The following is a 23,444-nucleotide window of genomic DNA, read 5'->3' as shown; positions in this document are numbered from 1 at the left end:
AAATTCCCAATAATTACCATGGATCCCCTGACTTCATAAATATATACAAACTGAGTCCGACTCTCACACTTTTAACCACCAATTACTAAATTATGCCAATTTACTCCTTGAAACCACCCCTGCATAAATAATTATTTATTTTAGGCTACCATTCGCTCATTAATTTATTTATTTAACGTAATAAATAAATGGGTGTTACAACTCTCTCCCACTTAAATTAGATTTCGTCCTCGAAATCATTCCTTATCCTTCCTTACTCACCCAACCACTCTAGTAACATGGCCACCATCCGTAGATGAACGAATTTCTCTCAACAAGGTAATTTACTCAATCTGAATCTGTTGTCTCGAGATGGTCTGAATCACTGGAAGATCACTCATACCGGACCATTATCGTTGGACCCAGTCCACTTTATCCTTCAACCAGCTACTCAATTTCTGGTAACTCGAGGTTCCCATTATAAAACAGGATCGTAGACCTAATTATTTCTGCAGATCACTTGTACATGGCCAAGGCCCAGGTACTCTTGTTGTGAGTGACTTGTCACTCCCCAATAACCAGCTATTCCGTGGGTACTTGCAACCCGAAACATAAATGCTGATACTACCCAGACGCTGAACTACTTGAACACTGATCTGCCTGAAGCAGTATGTCACCACATGGCTGCTTTCCAAAATCTATCGAGACCTTCCTGGTCTTAATTCATCCGTCGGTCATCTGAATTTACCAGGTTCCGGCCTGGCTGCGGAGCTAAAGGACTCCCTACTTAGTCGCCTTATACGACTTCTGAACGAAATCCCTCTCTGGAACTAGTTGCCACTAGTTATCATGCCACTGAGGTTCTAACAACTTTCTGATCTAACCGATCAGGTCCATGTGACAAATCCTGTCACCATCAAATCCAAGACTAAAAGTGATTGCTACCTAACCGATGGTAGCCTTATATCACAAGCAACCTTATACGATTCACTGCTTTCCTGATCCCATCACTGTAGTGGCGCTCCTACAATCTTATCACTGGCTCAACCAGATCTAATCCATCTGGGTAAATCCGAAGTCCAATCCGTGGATTTCCATATCCTCACTGTTGGACCTGAACTGGTGGGTACTATTGCTCCTTCCGCATTCTAACAACACGCTCATGCCATCTATCAACCTAGTGAATGCTACGGCTACACCCGCAGACTTACACCACTCTATCATTATCTGACCGCTAGTGAATGCTACGGCTACCCCCGTAGTCTTACAACACTTCCCATGCTAACTAACCACTGGTGAATGCTACGGCTACCCCCGCCGTCTTACAACACTTTCCAACCGGGTCGAACACGCACTCGACCTAACACACCACTGAACTTGAGTCCTAATCGGAACTCTAGACTGGTTCCCAAAACATGCTATCATGTGACCCCACTCTATCAGTACCACAACCCATTCCCGTGATCAAAGCGTCACAGTAACCCACAAAATCATCTATACCCTCTGGCATAGTGAGAATCAGTGTCTCGCACAACCACTGTCTGAGAGCCTCGAAGGCTGCCTGCTGCTCAGGCCCCCAACAAAAGGCCACCGACTTCTTGGTCAGTCGGGTTAAAGGAAACATCAATCTTGAAGAAGTCTTGCATAAATCTCCAGTAATAACCCGCTAGACCCCGGGAATTCCGAATCTCAGATGGAGACCTCAGAATCTACCACTGCATCACGGCCTCTATCTCGGCCGAATCAACTAGAATACCCTTCTGGTTGACAGGGTAGCCAAGAGATTGCACCCCGTGCAACCAAAACTCCCAGTTGGAGAACTTTATAAAAGTCTCTCCCCCACTTAGATTCGACTAAGTCTTCACATCACATGAGAATTGAAGGATTCTCAATCCTTCTCGCTTTCTAATATCCCCCTAATGACAACACGTGCCTGCCAATGCTGGCGTTTAATCACCGATTAAACCTTGAGATCTCCCATCCTCGGAAATCTCGATGAGTACTCTTGAGTTCTGATCCATTCTGACACCTCAATCCATCTAACATGCTGTCAGTTGAAGACCTTAATCTTCACTCTAGCTGACGAATCCTCGTTTCCCTCTCCCAATCTTGCAGTACCACTGAACTCTAACTGAACACGGTCCATGCGAAAACACAATTCTCTTAAACATCCAATGACCAACCACTTATACATCTAACACCTGTGACTGACACTACCCTTTTCATGTCACCTGCTCTGTCCTAGCAACGCTAGTGCCTTGAACTCCAAAGTTCATCCATAAACAATTACCGACCATACCTGAACAATGATAGAACCCTTGAACACTGACTTCATTGGAGAACAATCACTCCAACCCTGATCGAGTATCCTCTAAATAATACTCCTGCATAGATCCCGAAAAAGATCCGAAATGATAACGGTATGCGCGGAACCCACTCAACAAGATGCATCCCTCTTTGGGTTCATCATGGACCTTTCGGCATGCTGAATGGCATATATGATCCCTGATAACCCAAACACTAGCAGAAAACCAACCCGAGGTCTGACTTATCCAAACTCACTCACAATTCCAACGCGATACATATCCCCAACATCCATCTATTAGCAATAGAAGATGACATACTCGCAACGTCTGGGGAAATACTGGTCACCTTCTGCAGACTTGACCATCCCTGCCACACCTGTGGCACCCTAATCCCTTGGAGTAACAAACTCCCTCGTGTACTCTCTCGTACGCATCGTACTGACTCCGGCCCTGTTGGCCTTTCGCCCGATGATCGACGGTGACTGGTCTCTTCCCGCGACCCTCAACTATACGCACCTGGTACAAACCTCTCTTCTCAAAGTGCTCCCAATCGATCTCGCATCTGAAATTCTTGGAAATCATATCCTTCAGGGTCTGACACCCTGTCACGCTCACTAGCTCGCTTGCCAATGGCTAAGCTGCAACAACTGGAACATCCTCTATCCCCAAACTGGGTCACAACTCTTCCCTAAAGCTTCTTAGATTCTCCAAGACTCTCACTGATTCGAGTATGGATCCTGTGCTTTCAGCGGTACGGGCCCAATACTACCTTCCACACCTATCCATACTTTGCTCAGCAATCCTCTCGAATCCTCCAAGTCACTTCCTCAAACTGTAACACCCAAGTGTCACTGAACCTCACTACTAACTCACTGGAATATATCCTAGGCTTCCCTAGGTTCCTGAAATCACCCAGTCCTCAGCTGCTGAAAGATTCCCAGTAATGTCAACTAGTTACCTCATGAATATAGCCACATGCAACAGAGATCAGATAATCCTTCAAGTAACAGACTCATCCCTATAACGGTTAGACTCAAACGAGAGCTGCGCAATAGGGTCAAACCTATCACTCTGAGATTATCCAGCCTGCGCCACATGTGACTTAGCATATTCACTTAATAGCTAACTCACATTACTAAGAGTCCACAAAGCACAAAGAAAGCAGTATTCAGAAAATGGAAAATCTAACCATCATATACCAATCAAATCATTCTATCTTCTAATCAGGAATCTGTACATAAAAGTCAAAGGCTCATACAATCAGGCATAACCTACACAGACTATCCTATCACTGACTGATCAGTACTAGCATGCAAGTCTACAAGCACATACAATAGGCATATAAGGCATCCTCCTAGATCCTTAGCCCTAATATAGCATGCAATTCTCATAATCATATCATAACATAACATATCATAACATGTATGGGTATCTTGGGGAAAACTTACTTGAGCTCGGCTGATTGCACGCATCACATACTTTGTTATTCTCAAAGTTCTTTTTCTCTTTTCAGATTCTTTTCAAACTCCTTTTTATAAAATGGTTTTACTTTTGAAAATTTTCATACCAAGCCCTTAGTTTGAGTTCAGACACACCCGAGAGTATGTCCGAATCCCTCAAACCAAGGCTCTGATACCAACTTGTAACATCCCAAAAATACAGGCCAAAAATTTCATTTTTGAATACGTCATTATAAAACCAACAGTGTAATAAAACATTTGTAATATCATGTCATGCCAAAACCAAAGTAGAAATAATCAAACATGTTATCATAAAACAATATCAGAGTGTAATCCTAAAGATCTCATGTGCGGAAAACCATAGTGTGATGCGCTGCGATCAAGCTGGCTCCTTTCCTTTAAACACGAAGTACCAGAAACCAAAACTAAAAACCGTAAGCACGAAGCTTAGTGAGTTCCCCCATCATACCACATACCACACAATCATATAACATACATATACTGTCAGGCATATCTGGGTGCCCGACCTACCCCTTCGGTCCTCTCGACCGGATGCTGCCTAGCATATCTGGGTGCTAGGCTCCCCTTCGGTCCTCTCGACCGAATACTGCCTAGCATATCTAGGTGTTGGGCTCCCCTTCGGTCCTCTCGACCGGATACTGCCTAACATATATGGGTGCTGGCCTCCCCTTCGATATCTTTCAACCGGTAACCGGGGACTATTTCACCCCCTAACACTACCACATAAAAAGCATAGCATAAACACATAAGTCATATACTGCCTAGCATATCTGGGTGCTAGCTTACCCCTTCGGTCCTGTCGACCGGTAAGTGGGGACTATTTCACCCCCTACTACCACTATCACATAACATCATATCATGCTAGCACATAAACATAACAAGTAGTAGCAAACATAGACAATTATCACAAAGACAATCATCTAACAACTCCTACTAGTGGGCCGGCATTGTGGCCGTAGACCCACCGCTACTGGAAGGTAACTCACCTCACACTGCTGAAGTCCCGAAGACACAATCCCACACTTGCTGAAGTCCCGCAGACTTGACCCCAACTGCTGGCTGACAGACTCCCGAACTGTCAACACCAAAATAACACCCAATTAATAATTGGGTCCCAACACATAACCATAATACATACTTGGATAATTACTTCATTACCCCTAGCTTGGCTTATATAAGCCCAAGGCCCAATCCATAGGCCCAAAGCGAACTAGGAATCAAAGCCTAGCATATGGCCCAATTTTCCAAATTGGGCCCAGGCCTATATGTGGTCTTATTCTAAGGCCCAACATTATACAATCATTAAGGCCCAACTATGGTCCATCTATGGCCCAATTTTCCAAATTGGGCCCAACCCCTTACATGGGACTTACCCTAGGCCCATTAAATTATTTTAGTCCATATAATTATTCTTGGATGGCCCATTAATAATCCAATCATCAAGGCCCAATAGAAAGGCCCAACAATAAACCCAAGTGAAGTTAGGGTTTCACATAAAATGCCGATTAGGGTTAAGTTTCCTACTTAACCCATTAAGGAATTATTCCTTTAAGGACTTAATCCATTAAGTCCATCATTCTTCTAAATAAGTCATATGATGTGATTGGGCTTAATCACACAATTCCATTCCAATGGCCCAAATATGGGTCTCGATAAGTCCAAGCCCATAATCCCAAATTAGAGTTTTCACTTGTAATGATGATTAAGGTTTAGTGTTTCTTTCTTAACCCATTAAGGACTTAATCCATTAAGTCCATTATGCCTTACGCTAGTTTGCCAATGATTATTAATTATTTAAGATTTAATAATTAATTCTCGTGTGCCCCAAACAATTTCCACAAATTAGGGTTTTATTTGCATTATGGTTTTTCCAACCCAAATATTAGTCCATTTATCAATTTGTTGGGCTTTTAGGTCCATTAGGGCTTTATTGGGCCTATTAAGCCCACTAAAATATTATTAAGCCCATTAAGGTTTCATTAGGGTCCATTAAGGTTTTATTAATCCCATTAAGTCTTATTGGGCCCATTAGGGCTTCCTTGGGTCCATTAGGGTTTCAAACCCCCAAACGAATCAACACAATTGAGACAAGGCACACCGCCACCCGACACGACGGCCGGTGGCGGCGAGAGGTGGCAGCCACCACCTCACGGTGGTGGTTTCAAATTTCTTTCCATTATTCAGTTTGTTACAATTTACAACGCCAAATACCAAATAAACACACACACACACACACCTACTAACACACACACACACACAAACACGGTGGTGTATGGTGGCAACCACCACCTCACGGTGGTGGTGGTGGCCTTGTCTCAAATTTCCGGCCAATGAAACTGCATAGAACACACACACACCTAAACACATGGCAGCACACGCACACAACCACCTTCCACGACGGCTGGTGGCGGCCATGGAAGTTCTTCGCTGTTTTCGGCCATCAAACACCCCACTGTATGCACAATAACGCAAAAACGCACCCCCCTTCGTCTTTTGCTCGAAAAAGAAATCCACACCCATCTGAACTCACGAAAAGTTGAAGCAACGATTCACGGTGGCTCGACTGGTCTCGGTGGTTTTGGCTAGAGCGAGTCGTCGGCGATACATCGACCAAGAGCAATGGTGGCGCAACAACGGAAGGAAACAGAGGCAGAGGAGATTGGCGACCCAAATAGCAAACCGCAGCAGCACAATCCTTGATCTCCCGACCAACCCGCATCGACTCGTGGCTCCTTTGTCTTCTACGGCGGCTGTGGTGATCGAACTCGAACTCACAACGGCGGTAGCTCCGCTCTGCGAAGTAGCGAGTTGGCGAAGCCTCAACTGAAAATGACAGAAAAAGGAGAATGGGGGAAAAAGGACGGCCGTCTGGTGGTTGTTGGCTGATCGGGAACATAGTGGTGGTGGCGGATCCGGTGAGGGGGCATAAGAGGGATGACGGCTGCTACATACTGGAGGGTTTAGGGTTTTAGTAGCGATGCTTTAAACGGGAATGAAGGAGTCGTCGGGTTTAAATCCCGCTCCACTAAAATTTTTTCTCATTAAACAAGTTTAGTCCCTCCCCATAGGATCCTTTTCCAATCAAATCCTATATTTACCCATTAAACCCCAACATTAAAAATCCATTACAACTTAGGTACGAAATGTACCCAATGGCCCCCTATCCCCATAATCTCTTCAATTGAAGTCCCATAAATTCCCAATAATTAGCATGGAGCCCCTGACTTCATAAATATATACAAACTGAGTCCGACTCTCACACTTTTAACCACCAATTACTAAATTATGCCAATTTACTCCTTGAAACCACCCGTGCATATATAATTATTTATTTTAGGCTACCATTCGCTCATTAAATTTATTTATTTAACGTAATAAATAAATGGGTGTTACAAAGGGGGAATGCTTATTGCTTAATTCTAATGATTTCAGAAATTACCTAATTACCCTTCAAAACAACGATACCTAAACCCATAACCTTTATGGTCGATCAAATGCTGTCGTTTACTATTCCCTCTTCCTGCTGCCATCGACGATCTTCAAGCTATCAACCATCGATCGACGATCAGGTAACACAATTGCCTCTTCATTTTTTTTCTCATCTGGTACACAATCTGTTTGCGTCTCTTTTCTTTTGTTCGATCATGCACAAACAAACGATGACTTCCCTGTCATTCTTGATTCTTGATTGTTCTTTTTTTCTTCATTCTTGATTGTTCTTAATATTAGCTGCTATTGATGCTTCTAGGTATGATGTTGTTTTTTTTGCTCCTATCTGCACTGTGATGGTAAACTGCCCCTGTGATGTTTGATCATAAATTTCCCCTGTCATGCTTCTATTTTTTCTTCATTATTCTTGTGGTTATTTGTTCCTATTGATGGTACTGATTCTTGTTTGTATTTCTAAATTCCTCTGCTGTTTTGTTTCAACATTAGGTTGAAATTTAAGAATTTTCTTCATTCCTTATGATGATGTAATAGGCAAGGTTATAGAACTTGTTACTCGGTACTTGTTCGGCCGACTACCGAGTAGCGAGTACTCAGGAGTACTCGGAGAGTACTCAGATTTGGTAATTAATGTAGAAATATTTTTAGGGAAAATATATATGTCAAAATCATAAGGTAAAATCATTAGTTGATTGAAACATATAACAAAATTAGATACATGTGAATACACAAAATCTAAAAAACATATAATGGTCTCACTTCATGAATAATTACTAAAAATTTATGATATATATGTAGTAATAATCACATGTGTGTGTTAAATAATAAATCATTAAGTATATTATACATATTAATCACTGAGTTGTTCGTGTTTTACTACACTACTCGGTTAAGTAAGGGACCGATCAGGGAGTACTCGGGATTCTGTAACTCGCCTCGGTAAGGGGCCGAGTAGCGAGTCCTCGGAGGAGTAATCGGCCAACTCGGCGAGTATTACAACACTGGTAATAGGTAATGGACACTATCAATGTTCATGATGTGGATATTGATACACCTAAAGTGAAAGTTACAAATAGGTTTCATTGGGATCCTCATACATTCAAGATATTTCTTGAGGAATGTATGACCGAGCTAAAAAACGGGAATAGACCAGGAACTTATTTCAAACAGGCCGCATGCCAAAATATATGTAAGAGGCTTTTGGAACGACGGGTAAAGAATTGGACAGAAATCAAATGAAAAACAAATGGGATATTATGCGGAAAGAGTTCAAATATTATGACCATTTAACAAGACATGAAACAAGAATTTCAACTGATCCCATGAGAAATATAATCTCAGCGTCAAAGGAATGGTGGGATGAGAAAATAAAGGTAATAATTAAAAAATTTATCTAACAATATATTATTTGTGTAGTGTTTTTCGTGACATTCTCATTTTGTACATATAGGAAGATAAAGAGTATGCTAAGTTTAAGGATAAGAATTTGGATGTATATCAGACATATTACGAGGCTTTATTCGGGATACCTAGCTGTTGGAGACAAGGCTAAGGTACCTTGCGAATTTGGCAACGGTAGCACTTCAGATGATGTACAGTTTGTGGATATTACGGATGGAAAAGTGGATATTGACGAAGTCCGCTTATTTAAAGATGTTGATCCTTTTCTCACATATGATAGTTCTAGTATGAAAAGGAAGGGAAAGAAGTTAACTCCCAGGCGTGACAACAAAAGAAAATTTGAAGGGAAAAATTAAGGAAAAAGTATGGCAAATTCGTCATATGAAGAGAAATTGGACACTGTTTTTGACGTTTTGTTAACAAGGAGCACTCAACCCTCTAGACAAACCACACAGTCACCCACAACAGAAGATTGCATGGCAATTGTCTCTACTTTCTCGGGTTTTGAAGAAGGGTCAATAGGATATTTAGAAGCGTTAGAGGTCTTTTTAAAGAAGCCAACTCGTCATAATTTTATGGTTTCAAAGACTAATGAAACAAAGATGGAGTTTCTCAAGAGGCTTATAGAGAAAGAGAAGTAGTTGAAGACATACTCTACTTGTATGTCATGTGTTAGCCCAATCCTTTTATGTCATGTGTTAGACATACTCTACTTTTGTGGTCAATTTTGCCCTTGTCCCATGATTTTTTTTTGTTTCCTTTTCAATGATTTTATGTATTAGGAAGACTTTAAACGGTTGTCATGTGTTAGACCTATCCTTCCATCTATTATGTTACATTTAAACGATTATTTTTTGTTTGTTTTATGCATTGTTGTTTTATATTTGTTTTGTGGTCAATTTTTCCCTTGCCCCATGATTTTGCTCTTGTTTTCTTTTCCATGATGTTGCCATGATTTTATCTAGTATGTGGTAAATTTCAATCTTACCCTAGTTTCCTTTTCGTTTAGTAACAGGTTATATTTATGGCCAGTGACTGTGAAAGTGACAACTCATATGACAGTGATGACTTATGTGATGAAATTGAAGAAAATGAAGAGATTTAAACACTTCTTTTATGTGGGCTTGTTGTCAAAGGGTTACTATTGACTCATAAATCGAAATATGTATGTAGACGTCGCCGTTCATCTTCATGCACAGGAAGCATGCTTATCAATAAAATACTTAACGATTATGAGATCCGATGTTATGAACTTTTCAGATTACAAGTCCCGGTTTTCAACATGTTATGTAGGGATCTTGTTGCACATTATGTGTTAAAGAAATCACGTCCAATATCTATTGAAGAGTCCCTTGGTATTTTCTTGTTGTACTTAGCGCATGGATGTGGAAACCAGTTAGTTTAAGAGTTCTTTAATCATTCTGGGGAAACAATCCATAGACATTTTCATAAAGTCTTGGATGTTGTGGTTAACCTAAGTAAGGACATCATCAAAGCAAATGCTAACTACAATGAAACTATACCAGAACATATTTTAAATAACCCTTGGTATACGTATTATCCATACTTCAAGGTACTTATTTGTTGCAAAGTTATATTATTTGGTGAATTTGTGTAACTGTAAAAATAATTGGTAACTTATTATATTTTTTGAATTTGTAGGATTGTATTGGTGCCATCGATGGAACACACATGAAGGCATCTGTTCCGCAACGTGACCAAATCAAATACATTGGACGAAAGAATTGCGTTACTCAAAATATTATGACAACATGTGATTTCAACATGTGTTTTACCTTTGCGTGAGCTGGATGGGAGGGGACTACACATGACACGAGAATTTTCAATGAAGCGCGAAGGAGACATGAAGTTAAGTTTCCACTTCCAGCCGATGGTTAGTATCATTACTTATTAATAGAAGTTTTATATTTTCAAACCGTATACATGAATAAGAATCATTTTTTTACCTATATAGGTAAGTTTTACCTTGTAGACGCCGGATATCCTAATACAAAAGGTTATCTTGCTCCCTATAAATGTTCAAACATCCGTTATCATATTCCCAATTTTCGACGTAGACAGACTCGTGCCTCGTGGGAACCAAAAGGCTTCAAATAAAAATTTAACTATTATCATTCGTCACTTCGCAATGTAATTGAACGAACTTTTGGAGTCTGGAAGGCTCGATGGGTGTTACTAAAAGATATGCATGTAAATTTCAACTTTGAGACCCAATTTAAAATTGTGCTAGCTTCAATGACAATTCACAATTACATTAGAATGAGCATTAGTGGTGATGCAACATTTCAAATAACGCAAGAAGAATCTTATATTCCGTGCAATGATGATGGACCCGATGATGGTATTGAGCCACATGACAAAGTATCAAGTACACAACGTAGAAGTGACGATTTGTATATGAGTGCAGTACGCGATATGATTGCGGGACATATATTCTCAAGGTCAAACACTCGTGCAAGTAACGACATATGATTTGTTTTGAAACAAATTAGTATTTTCATTTTATGGTTTAATGTAGTAGCATGAAACTATTTTGGATATTTTGGATAATATGAATTTGGAATGAAATTTGTGGTCTCATATAGTTTTGGAATGAAATTTCGATAGGTGTATCCGATCAATTTAAAAATAGGTGTAAAAATAATGTGGTAAATATTTTTTTAGTTCTTATGAATAAGAAAATTATTATTATTATTTAAAAAACAAAAATGTTTTGTTTGAATAAGAAAAATATGTTAACTATAAGAGAAAGCCATTTTTGGTCATTTTACTCATATAAGCTGATTTGTTTGTCAAACATTTAAAAATGCTTATTGCTTATTCTCACGCAATAAGGTAATCCTTACAGTTTTTAAAAAACTGCTTATTCCCACCACAATAAGCAAATAAACAATAAACTAATAAGTTAAAAACTTATTTATCTAAACACCCTCTTAATCTTGTTAATTCAATAAGGTTAAACCGAAGATAGAGAGGTTGTTGGGAAGATTGTATAAGGGGTCATCGACTTAAAATTAGAGTAGATCAATTTGTTTCTAATTCCCATTTCTAAAAAAAAAAACCCGAAACAACTTACGAGAATAAAACAACAATAAACATATATAATACACATTTATTGACATATGATAGAGCGTCTTGTTATTTAAAAGGGATAATGAAGTAAGCATTCAAGAGCTAGGATATTCAAAGAAGAACAACCAATTAATTAATTAAGAATCAAACAAAAGAACTGGTATTTGTAGCTTGAGAGGGCTGTATGTGGTGGTGCATTGCTTGGGGTGCGTCCACATCAGGGGTAGGCAGTATTGCAGCTATAGCCTTCTTTAGTCTTCTCAAAAATGCTTCAATGAGCAATTTATAAAGATGTATGTATGAGCACACAAACACAGTGACTGGGAAGAAGGAAATCATATACAGCATAATGTTTTTCCAATGTCCCTGCTCACTACTAATGGTTAGGATAAGCGTGGCTGCAAAAGCTATCATCATCATTGACACAGAGAGTATCAACACTGTGAGGCCTATGAGTAGTTTATTATGAAGTGAGTGCTGGAAGTCATTTAACCGAAAGGAAGATGTGAGGATTGAAAGAAATATGATAACTGATGTCAAAGAACATGCGAGTGAAAGTGCATCAGCTAGCGCAAAGACTATAAAAAACGGTTTGCTCTTGAGAAGTGGATAGCCCGTGTTTTGATTTGGGCCTCCAGGTACTGTGTAAGCTGCAGCAAAGGCAACTGTGGCAATTAGCACAGCCACAATGGAGCAGTTTTCAGCTGTGCTTTTCATCCATGCTTTGGCATCAACTTGAAGTGGTGCATTGCTCTCAATGAATAGTTGTTCTGCAGTCACACCCCTCTCATTCACCTGCAAGGTTGCTTGGATGGTACAAATATCTTTCACTCTCTGGATGAAACAAGAAAAATATGTCAGAAAAGTTAGCGTATATGATAATACAAAATATTCATATCATACCATTAAGCTTTCATTTGTTACGTAATATAGAAGATGCATTGTAAAAGAAATTATATATTGTTCCACCCAAAAAGTGGGACAAAGACTCACTCTTGATCGATTTAAATTCTCATATCATCATTCTACTTTTCATAAAACTCTATCTTTTTTTTTTCCTTACGATCAATAACTCTACAAAGTTAAACTAAACATAATTAAAAAAAACATAAATTATTACAAAACCTAGTTATTACATTTATTTAAGGGTTAAAAAGTTCTATTTCATATCCATTGGACTTCAATGATTGAGATTAATAAACTAGATTCCAACTCCATCAACTTTTCCATTAAACTATATAAATTATGGATGCTCTAAAAACAGTTTTCATGTCCAGTCATATATGGTGTAATAAGGAAGCCTAAAGGAGAAAGTTTCATTACCGAGAATAGAAGTAAATCATCTCGTAGTACTATAGCAGGGCTTCTGTTGTCCTGTTCAGCTTTCGGATCTTTAACTTTGATGCCTACCATGTGCATTATCGAGTTGCCTTGTTTGTCAATCTTCCCTCTTAGCCTCCTCAAGGAATACTTCATATTGACCACAAGATTATAGATCTCCTTTCTTCGATATTGAATTGCCACATGCAAAATGTCACGCCCGTCCTTATCGATATGCTCAACCGCCTGAGGATACACTTGCAGTATTTTCTTTACAATCTCTGTACATCCCGATTTTGTGGCTAAAATCAATGGAGAGTCGGGGGTGGGAGCCTTGATGATAATCTCTAGAGAATGGTTTTCTGAAGGCCTATCTCCTCCATATTTGTGGAGCTTCGTTCTGTTCTGATTTGGCATGGGTTCTGATTCTTCCCATGAGGTATCATTTTTGATCAAGAGGGTTGCAAGTTCCTTTGCGGATTCACTTTTGAGCTTTTGTTTCTTAAGTTTTTTCAAGATAGGCACTCTACTGGCTCTTTCTTTCGGATTGATCAAATAAATGACTGAGAAATTAACAAAACTCCACAAGTTAAAAAGTGTTAATTATGATATGATTAACTAGTAGACTGCAGACTTGATGACCGAGTAAAGTATATGTCATACTCTTGCATATAAAACGCTTGAAGAAATTCGCTTCAAATCCATTGTTGAATACTGACGGTTTGCAGGCAAGAAGTTGAAGAGCAGTCATCCCGTCTCCATCTTCTTCACCGATCAACCTTGGATAAGTTTTAGCAATATCAAGAGCCAAAGCTGTGTACATTCATATATTAGACATTAGGGTTGGAGGAAACTTTCCAAAAAAAAAACAAAGAACCTCAGACACTTACGGAAGTTCTCACTATGAATTGCAACGTGAAGTATAGTTGCCTTATTATTTCTTTGAAGAAAATCCATCAAGTCTGTAGCCTTTGCTGGATACCTCCTGTTCATTTCCGCTTGGAGAAAATAGAAAATCTTGGACTTGCCATAACGGGCAGCACGGAAAAGAGGCGTCTCTCCGAGGTTATCGGTCATGGCGAGCAAAGAGGGAGCCCGGCGCAGCATCTCAACAGCAGCCTCGACTGTGTCATTGTTGGTGGCTGTGGAATGAAGAATGGTCTTTCCGGCTTCATTTTTTACAGTGAGTATGTTGGGTTGGTCTTCAGGTAGCATTCCGAGTAGTTGAAGAACAAGCTTATTACGCTTGTGGTAACTGGCGATGTGGAGAACAGTGTCATCATGTATGGTTAGCTTGCGCAGAGGGCCATCTGGCAAGGTTTTGCATATATGACACACCTTGTTATCATCTCCTTCAGACAGAGCATCATACAGGGAAGCATTAATCTTTCTATAATCTGTCGGTGTCATGTTATCAGCCATTACTCAGTGGATGACCTGAATGTTATGGGCTACACTTAATTTCACAAAGTTTGAATGCCATTTAAAGTACTTCATGCATAAAGTTACTTGAGAGAGCAGCAAGAACTTGGAATTAATTAATACTTCCGTCTTAGGTTTTCACAGGTACCTTTTCCGTCTGCTTTCATGACGTTGTTTCACTTTAAAGAAGATAAAGAGATAAATTAAAGGATAACAAGTCTTGCATATCTGTAGATGCTTAAAAACTTAAATATTACTGCAATGGAAAGGGATCAATGTGATTATCGTTGATTAGTGCTTTATAGCAAAGCTCATAAATCAAGAAGCATAATTAAATTGGTAAAAGAAATGGCAAAATGCATATCAGTTTTGTTCTCCATTGACATCTTTATTCCAAATGATCACTTCTCTAGGAGAGTACGAGAAGCACAAGTATTTAGATATAGCTAAAACGAAACACTTTCCCCTTTTTAGAATTAAAGGTAATCATATATGCTATATATCTTTAATATAGAGTAGTTAATCAATTAGATGGTGTTGTTATCCCATTTGGGAAATCTAGAAAACTAGGAATGCTGTATTTTATAGTTAAAAATGTTAGTCGAAGTGATGTGGATGTATTCGTTGAGCTCGCCTTCATAACATTCTCATATGATTATGATAGAGAGAAATTACAAGGTTCTCAATGAAAAACATAAATGCTATAAAGAATAAAACGGATATAAATACTAGGTAGACAAAACCTAATGGGCTAAAGACTAAAGGGCCCATAACCATTTGGGCTAATAATATATAGGCTAACATCCCCCTCAAACTCACAATGCCACAACAATAAACATTGAGTGTTTGTCACACAAGAACCGAAATGGAGAAGCCTATCACCACAAGATTTTTAACCTATGGAGACGACAAAAATCGTCTCTATAGAGTGGAAAGTCGTCGCTATAGACCTCAGCAACGACTTGTCGTCGCTATAGACCTTAGCAACGACTTGTTGTCGCCATATACTTTGTTGCCATAGGTTCGTCGCTTTAGGTTGTAATCTCGTCGCAATAGCATTCGTCGCTGTAGCCCCCCTTATAGCGACGACAAATCGTCCCTATATAACAACCAATAGAGACGATGTATTGTCGCCATAGTGACCCATATAGCAACGACATATTGTCGCCATAGCCTCATCTGTAGCGATGACATATTGTTGCTATAAGTACACCTATAGCGACGATATGTCATCCATATAGGTGTTTCACAGGCTTTACATATTTTTTACCATCTGTGTTAAATTTCCAAAAAAATTATATACAATACAATTTTCATATAAAATAAAATCCGAAACAGTTAATTTAAATCTAAATCATTCCAAATACCATACCATCCAAACTTTTAAAATATCTTACATACAAACCAAACTAAAACAAACAACCTAATTATCAGATCCACTAGAACTACTTTCTTATTCTTCATTTTCATCATCTTCTTCATTTTCATCGCCTTCTTCCATTTGATCATCTTCATTTTCATATCCTTGACTTTCTTCATCTTCTTCATTGACATCATGGCCGTTTGCAAGGTTGTAGAACTCGTTACTCGGTACTTGTTCGGCCGACTACCGAGTAACGAGTACTCGGGAGTACTCGTGAGTACTCGTGGAGTACTCGGATTCGATAGTTCATGTAGCAATATTTTTAGGGAAATTATATATATATATATCAAAATCATAAGTTGATTGAAATATATAACAAAATTAGATACATGTGAATACACAAAAACTGAAAACACATAGTGGTCTCACTTCGTGAATAACTACTGAGAATTTAAGATATATATGTAGTAATAATCACATATGTATGTTAAGTAATAAATCATTAAGTATATTATACATATTAATCATCGAGTTGACTGAGTTTTACAGCACTGCTCAGTTTAGTAAGTGGCTGATAGAGGAGTACTCGGGATTCTATAACTCGACTCAGTAAAGGGCCGAGTAGCGAGTACTCGGAGGAGTAATCGGCCAACTCGGCGAGTTTTATAGCACTGACCGTTTGGAACTTGTATTCGGGAAGGATCAAAAGTAAATTGAAATTGTGATGGTTGGGCGTTTGGATTTGAGATAAGAACATTTGATGCATCTATTCGGTAAATTGTTGACTCATTTGTTGAGTCAACTCTTGAGCAAATGCATTGAAGTTTTGGGCATTGGTTGATGTACTTGGCACATAATATGGTTCTATATTTTCACTTTTCTTCCAATACTTCTTGTATGATCACTTCTTTCTCCAAGTGCACGTTTGAGACATTCTGTCTGATTAACCAATGAATCATCACCACCAACCTCTTCCAACATTTTCTTATACTCTTCCATAATTTTACCCTACAATAAACATTTATTAGTTATTTTTTCTATAATTTGGCAACATAAGAGCTTTAAAAAGAAAAAACCAACCTGTTCAAAGTATATAAATAATACTTAAGAATAACAATTCCAAAATTTGCATAAATCTACTTGTAATATATGCAATCCATTTTAAATAACAATATAAACAATTTACTCATTCCATATGAATAATTTACACAAAATAACATCATACAAAATGTATATAAATATCACTTTTACTTACCCAATCATGTTGCGCCTGAGGGTGACATCATCCTTTTCCTTCCTTAAAGTGACTTTTTTTTTCCATCCATCAATGTGGTTTGCCTTTACGGTTTCTTTTTTCTACAAAAAGCCACAAAAACTATTACTAATATTTCATAGAAAATGTTAAAAAACCCTCAAATAACACTAAAATAAATCTTACTTCCTTATGCCGCTTTTGGGCATAGGATTCAACACCATGAGAACTTCCATACACCTATTTTCCCCTGTTATCTTTATTTTTTACAAAATGGTTTTGATACTTTTCGTTCATGAATAACTTTTTAATCACTTTCCTCCATGCTTTTTCATTCATTCTAGGTGGGGGCTGTTTCATTGCCGTTGCCACATCATTGTAGCCTCCAACTCTCATAAAATGCTTTTTCACCTTCGATTTGCAGCGCCTGTAGGGGCGGAGCATTTATAGGGCCAGCAGGGGCTTTGCCCCCCCCCTCTGAAATTTGGGTTAGAAATAGCCTTATAGCATCAAATCTTGTAAATATAGGCCTATTATTGTCAACTTTGGGCTATGGCCCCTCCTAATCAACTCTCCAATAGACGGAAGCCCAAACCAATTGACTAGTTAGAAGTCAAAATCGATCTTCCAATCTTCCCTAAACCTTTCGCAGTCGGCAGTTCCGCTTCTGCCCCATCTTCGTTTGCTATCGCTTGGATGCCTGCACCTGGACACCACCGCAACACCACTGTCACTATCCACACTTCACCGAAAATCAGGTATTCTCTCCGTTTTTCTTCAATAATTCTCTATATTTCTATTAATAGAAATTTGAAAGTAAGAAAGAATACAAATCTGTTTGTTGACTTTGATCGAATTTAGAGTAAAAACTAAAAACTATATGTTAACAGAATCAAATACAAGCAACATTTTATTTAACCTTTCAGAAAGAATATGAATTTGATGAAGCCATATTTGAGATTTGACCAATTTATTGGAAAGGCTAGAACTGTTTCTACATACAGTATGAAACAAAAGACATAAGCTTTTGATGGAAACTCTTTGGTTGTATAACGATTTTCCACCAAGTGTGCTAGTATCTTGAAATTTGATATCACAATATGCATTTCTAATTGTAGAACAGTTGACTTCAAGAATCAAGAAGATCAAAAAGTCTTCAATTTGAGCATATAGACAAACATTGAGTTCCAATAGAACCTCATTCTAGAAGTGAGAATTCTTTTAAAAATTATAAAAATCCTTTTTTATTGATTCAATCAAGTTCTTGACAGATTTAGTAGGAAAAAAATATCATTTATTGACTTATCTATCTATAGGGGTGAGCGCGGTGCGGTTCAGTGTGATTATTAGCCAAAACCTCACCACCAACCGCAAATACGGTTAATCCATTTTCAAAACCGCTTGGTGCGGTTATTTTAGCGGTGCGGTTAGACGGTTATTTTTGCGGTGTGAGTTTGTTTTTTTTTGTGTTGCGGTTATTAACTGCATGGATTTGGTGCGGTTATTTTGTCTGGTTTTTAACCACAGTTTAGAACTCAAACGGTTTTAAAAGTTCAAACATATTAATTGTAATGAGAAAAAAACCATAAGGTATAAAACAATTAAATTAAATCACAAACAACTAATATCTTAAAACCGTAAAATCAATAGTAATTAACAATAAATATCTTAAAATTGTCTAATTTCACCATTTTTCAAAGTTAAACATAACAAAAAACCAACACTTTTGTCTTCTAGTATTTTATCCATCTTTCATCCATGAAACTTGTCTTATTTTTAATATTTAATATATAAATAATTAATAAAAAAATTGTATATAATATATGCGGTGTAGTGCGGTTTTTTTGCGGTTTTCGAAAACTAATAACCGCACCGCACCGCAAATTTGCGGTTTTTGAAAAACAAAAAACCTCACCATCAGTTTTTATTGTGGTTGTAGTTTATCGGTTACGGTTTATGCGGTTTTTGCGGTTAATTTTAGTTGTGGTGCGGTTTTTGGTCACCCCTATCTATCTACATCAAACCCACTCAAGCTATTAATGAATTGTTGTAGTTTTTTGTTAATTTTTGTATAAAATAAACTGATAAGTGATGAGTTTTGTCTAATTTTTTATTTTTATTGAGTGATATGTTCCTCCATTTTGATTTTTATAGATACAAATCATACAGTCATGAGAAAGATGAAAGCCATTGATTATTTGGTGTATTTTTGGTTAATAAACTGTTGCAGTTTTTTGTAAGTTGTTTTTCTATGTATTTTTGGTGTTTATTTGCTAAAAAAAGTGTTTTTATTTTTTTGTGTAAGAACAGTAAGTTTAGTTTATAACACATTAGCCCCCCCCCCCCAAATTAATTGTTCAAGCTCCGCCACTGGACGCCTGTAACTTGCTTTGAAATCCGCGTCAATTCTTGGCATAACGCTATTCCAATGAGGCATGTCACAGAAAGAATCTATATCAAAATAATTCTACAAAAGAAAATGAAAGGATTATAAAACATCTCAAAAATATAAAGTTGCAATACTAATAAAACCATTAAATTTTATACTTACATGCAAGGTGGGATAGATTTTTCTTTTATAATCTTTAGGGACATCATCCCAACTCAGATAGTGAAAGGGGACATTCTTTGCAACCTCATTCGAGACCACACATTTATAAACCTGATAGTTATCTCTAACGACCTTATATAGTCTCCCCGTGATATCAAACTCCAAGGGAAGTGGCTTCTTCTTGTTAAGTCTAAACCGTTCATACAAATTCAAATTTCTTCCAAAACTTCTCTTTGGTTTTGCTACATTTATACATGTAATTAAAAAGTTAGCAAACTAAAAAGTTATTGAATATAAAGACATATTTAATTAGAACAAGTTACTTACATAACTCACAAGCTCTGGGGATTGTATGCAACTGTCTTGGAGGTTCATCCCCACCGTCTCCACTATGTCCTCTAGAAACATGTACCGACATTCTGTTGAAATAAATAATAAACATAATTTAAACAAAACATTATAAACACGAATTTTAACATGTAACAATCATCTATTAAAGATACAAAAAATTATAATACATTTAATCATAATCATCACTGGAATAATATGCATTTATAGACTTATCATCACTATTATTATTGTCATCAACAATTTCATCTTCTGAAGGGTAGCAATCACTGTGTTCTTCATCATCATCAATGAAATTCTCATCCTCTGTGATTGGAGCATCACTTGATTCACCAACTTCACCTAAAGTTGTTTGTATATGCAAATAGCCTAAATCGGCAACCAAGTTACAATGAAAGGTTTGATCGTCCACAATAGGGCATCACATCTCTCAATAACCACACTTGAGTCACCAACATCACCTATGTCAACATCCAATTTATAATCAGATGATTGCTTTTCATGCAAGACATCTACATCCATACTTGGATGATCCCACAATTTTCTATGGTGAACATCTTCTACAACCCTCCAACTATTGGCGTTTCGTGAAGGATCTTTAAGATAAAACACTTGTTTTGCTTGTGTGGCTAAAATGTATTGTTGGCCATCATACCATGAATTACCAACATACCGTTCACAAATGATGTTGATAGAGATGATATGATTTTCATTAACTAATCGTCCCCTCTCCATTGTGTTGAACCATTTACCACGAAATAGAACAACTGAATAATCACTTAAATGTTCAATTGTATGATATCCTCCAGTTGACCATAAAATGGTGTACTATCTTCTCCAAATGAAGCAATACCACTATTATGAGTAGTACGTCGGAGATCACGACTATGTACCACAAATCTAACACCGTTGACTATGCAACCAGTGTAGGAATATGCATTCAACAGACCATGTGCCAAAGCTTTTAATTCGTTGGTATAGCCTGTGGACAGTTTTTTTTTGTAGACGATAAACCCGGAGAAAAATATAATATTGACACTTTAAATGATAATATATTTTAAATTTATATGTAATATATGTATATGATGTTTTTACCTTATGACCGAATCATGAGGGAAATTTCGTTTTTACATCTTTTTCGGGATATTTAGATTCAAATTCATTGTAGGTGGGAGAAATTGCTCATATTAGTTTCTCACAATACCTAAATATAAAGTATAAATAGAAAATTACTTATGATATGTAGCCTTTAAGTTCATCACAGTTGTTAAGTACAAACCATTGTAATGATTTGCTGGCCTCTTCAGAGAGAGAAATGATTTTCATCTTGGAAATTGGTCGACATTGTGATGAAAACATAGAAACTTGCATCTTTGGAAGGCCGTCATTCTAACATAAGATTTCAGCCTTTTCATGTATCTTTCAAAAGGATACATCCATCTCATATATACAGGCCCTCCAAGAATAACTTCTTCTGGTAAATGTAGAACGAGACGAACCAGTATATAGAAAAATACTGGTGGATATATCAACTCCAAATTGCATAATATCTTTATCACTTCACTATGTGCTTTATAAATGTCTTTCACATATATTGATCGTGCACAAATTTTTTTTAAAGAATGTGCAAAGGTCAATGATTGTTTTTGATACATTAGTGGGAAGACAACCTCAGACCCCTATTGCTAGCAATCGTTGCATGAGGATGTAATAATCATGAGACTTTAACCCAAATATATTTGAATCATTAGAATGTACCTTATTCTTGAAGTTTGATCCAAAACCGTTGGGTAGTCTTACACCTTTAATGAACTGACAAAAATGTTCTCGATCGATTGGTTTGAAAGAGTAATCTGGATGTGGTGGATTATTCTTGTTGTTTTTCTTTTGCAACCATAGATTCTCTCGAATGCCCCATTTTTCCAAATCTTCTCTTGCTTTGTGCGTATCTTTTGATTTTTCGTTCTTTAACATTTTTCACCATGTGTATAACATCTGTATTGTGTTTTAGATCGAGTGAACACCAATAATCAAGCTCGAAGAAGATACTCTTTTTAGTCCAATTTAACTTTGACTCGGTTCGCCTTCTTTTCACACCACCACCATAGCTAGGGTGTTTTCCTAGAATACGGGTGGGGAGACAGTCTAGTTGCTTTATTATTAATGCGTTACTCAATCGTCCAGGAGGTTTTCTTGACTCTTTCTTGCCATCAAACAATAAACTATCCCTCAATTATGCTTGCTATGTAAGAATCGTCTATGACCAACATAAGCTATCTTGCTGGTTATATAACACGAGGGTGTGTCTTTTTTACAAGTAGCACAAGCTTTATAACCATGACCACTCCATCCAGACAAACTGCTATGGGCAGGGTAATCATTGATAGTCCACAATAGTGCTACATACATTGTGAATACACTGTTGGTTGATGCATCTCTCATTTGGACTCCATCCCTCCATAACATTTTCAAATCGTCCACCAAAGGCCTTAGGAAAACATTAATGTTCTTCGTAGGTGCTTTAGGGCCAGGAATTAGCAAAGTCAACATGAAAGAAGATTATTTCATACACAACCATGGTGGTGTATTGTATGTTGTCAATACTACCGGCCACATACAATAAGGCTGATTCATGTTGTTGAATGGATTAAAGCCATCGGCAGCCAAACCCAATCGGACGTTCCTAGGTTCTTTGGCAAACTCGAGAAATCACTTATCAAATCTTGCCATGCTATCCCATCAACCGGATGATACATCTTACCATCATTTGAACGCCCAATGTTATGACAAATCATATCTTTTGCTGTGAATCTTGAACTATACCTTCGACGAAGCCTGACAATCAAAGAAAAATAATGTAACACTTTTTGTGGAACTTTCTTCCCCTTTGTGTTTTTTTCAACCCACCTGATCTCCTTACAAACAGGACAATTTTGCATTGACTCGTTCTCTTTCCAAAACAGAGCACAATCATTAACGTAAGCATGGATAGATTGATATCCCAACCCAATCTTTCTCAACTTCTTTTTAGCTTCATAGTGTGAAGTTGGAATCTTATTTTCTTTCAGGAATGCGACTCTTAAAAACATTAAAAGTTGGTCAAATGAACTGTCTGTCCACCTATTGATGACTTTAATGTGCATTAGTCTAGGTTAACCTTTGTAACTCGTTTTGAAATAATAAAAATGTATTATTTGAGTATTATGTATTTTATGCTTAATTGTGTGACTTAAAAGAATTGAGGATAAAAATATGAGCGTTAAAATAAAATATTAGATAAACCCAATATCTCTGAAGTAAGTTCTAGTGGTTATGACAAGGATTCCGGCTATTTAAAGAATACCGAAATCCGAGTTATTAAAAAAGGATTTCGTATGCAAAAGATATGAATTTTTGAAGTTTTTAAATAAAAATAAATAAAAATTCGAACCTTATCCGAAGGGGGAACGCCCTGGGTTCGTTTTGCTCAGCCTTGGATGAG

At 37.5% G+C, this 23,444-nt stretch overlaps 1 protein-coding gene across 1 annotated transcript; it reads right to left on the bottom strand.

The window, feature by feature from the left end:
- Window positions 1-11,746: 11,746 nt before the first annotated feature.
- Window positions 11,747-14,578, bottom strand: LOC145064843 (uncharacterized). The gene is made up of 4 exons (XM_079012213.1): window positions 13,918-14,578; window positions 13,691-13,840; window positions 13,031-13,590; window positions 11,747-12,541 (listed from the first exon to the last, which is right to left on the bottom strand). Exons 1-4 carry the CDS (start codon window positions 14,447-14,449, stop codon window positions 11,852-11,854), a joined length of 1,932 nt encoding a protein of 643 aa, XP_078868339.1. The 5' UTR covers window positions 14,450-14,578; the 3' UTR covers window positions 11,747-11,851.
- Window positions 14,579-23,444: the final 8,866 nt, after the last annotated feature.

Source organism: Lactuca serriola, chromosome 7 (genome assembly GCF_051521515.1).
Source record: "Lactuca serriola cultivar US96UC23 chromosome 7, Lser_US96UC23_V15, whole genome shotgun sequence".
NCBI lineage: Eukaryota > Viridiplantae > Streptophyta > Magnoliopsida > Asterales > Asteraceae > Lactuca > Lactuca serriola.
Note: the sequence above shows the minus strand (reverse complement) of the source record. Positions and strands in the feature narration are given on the sequence as shown.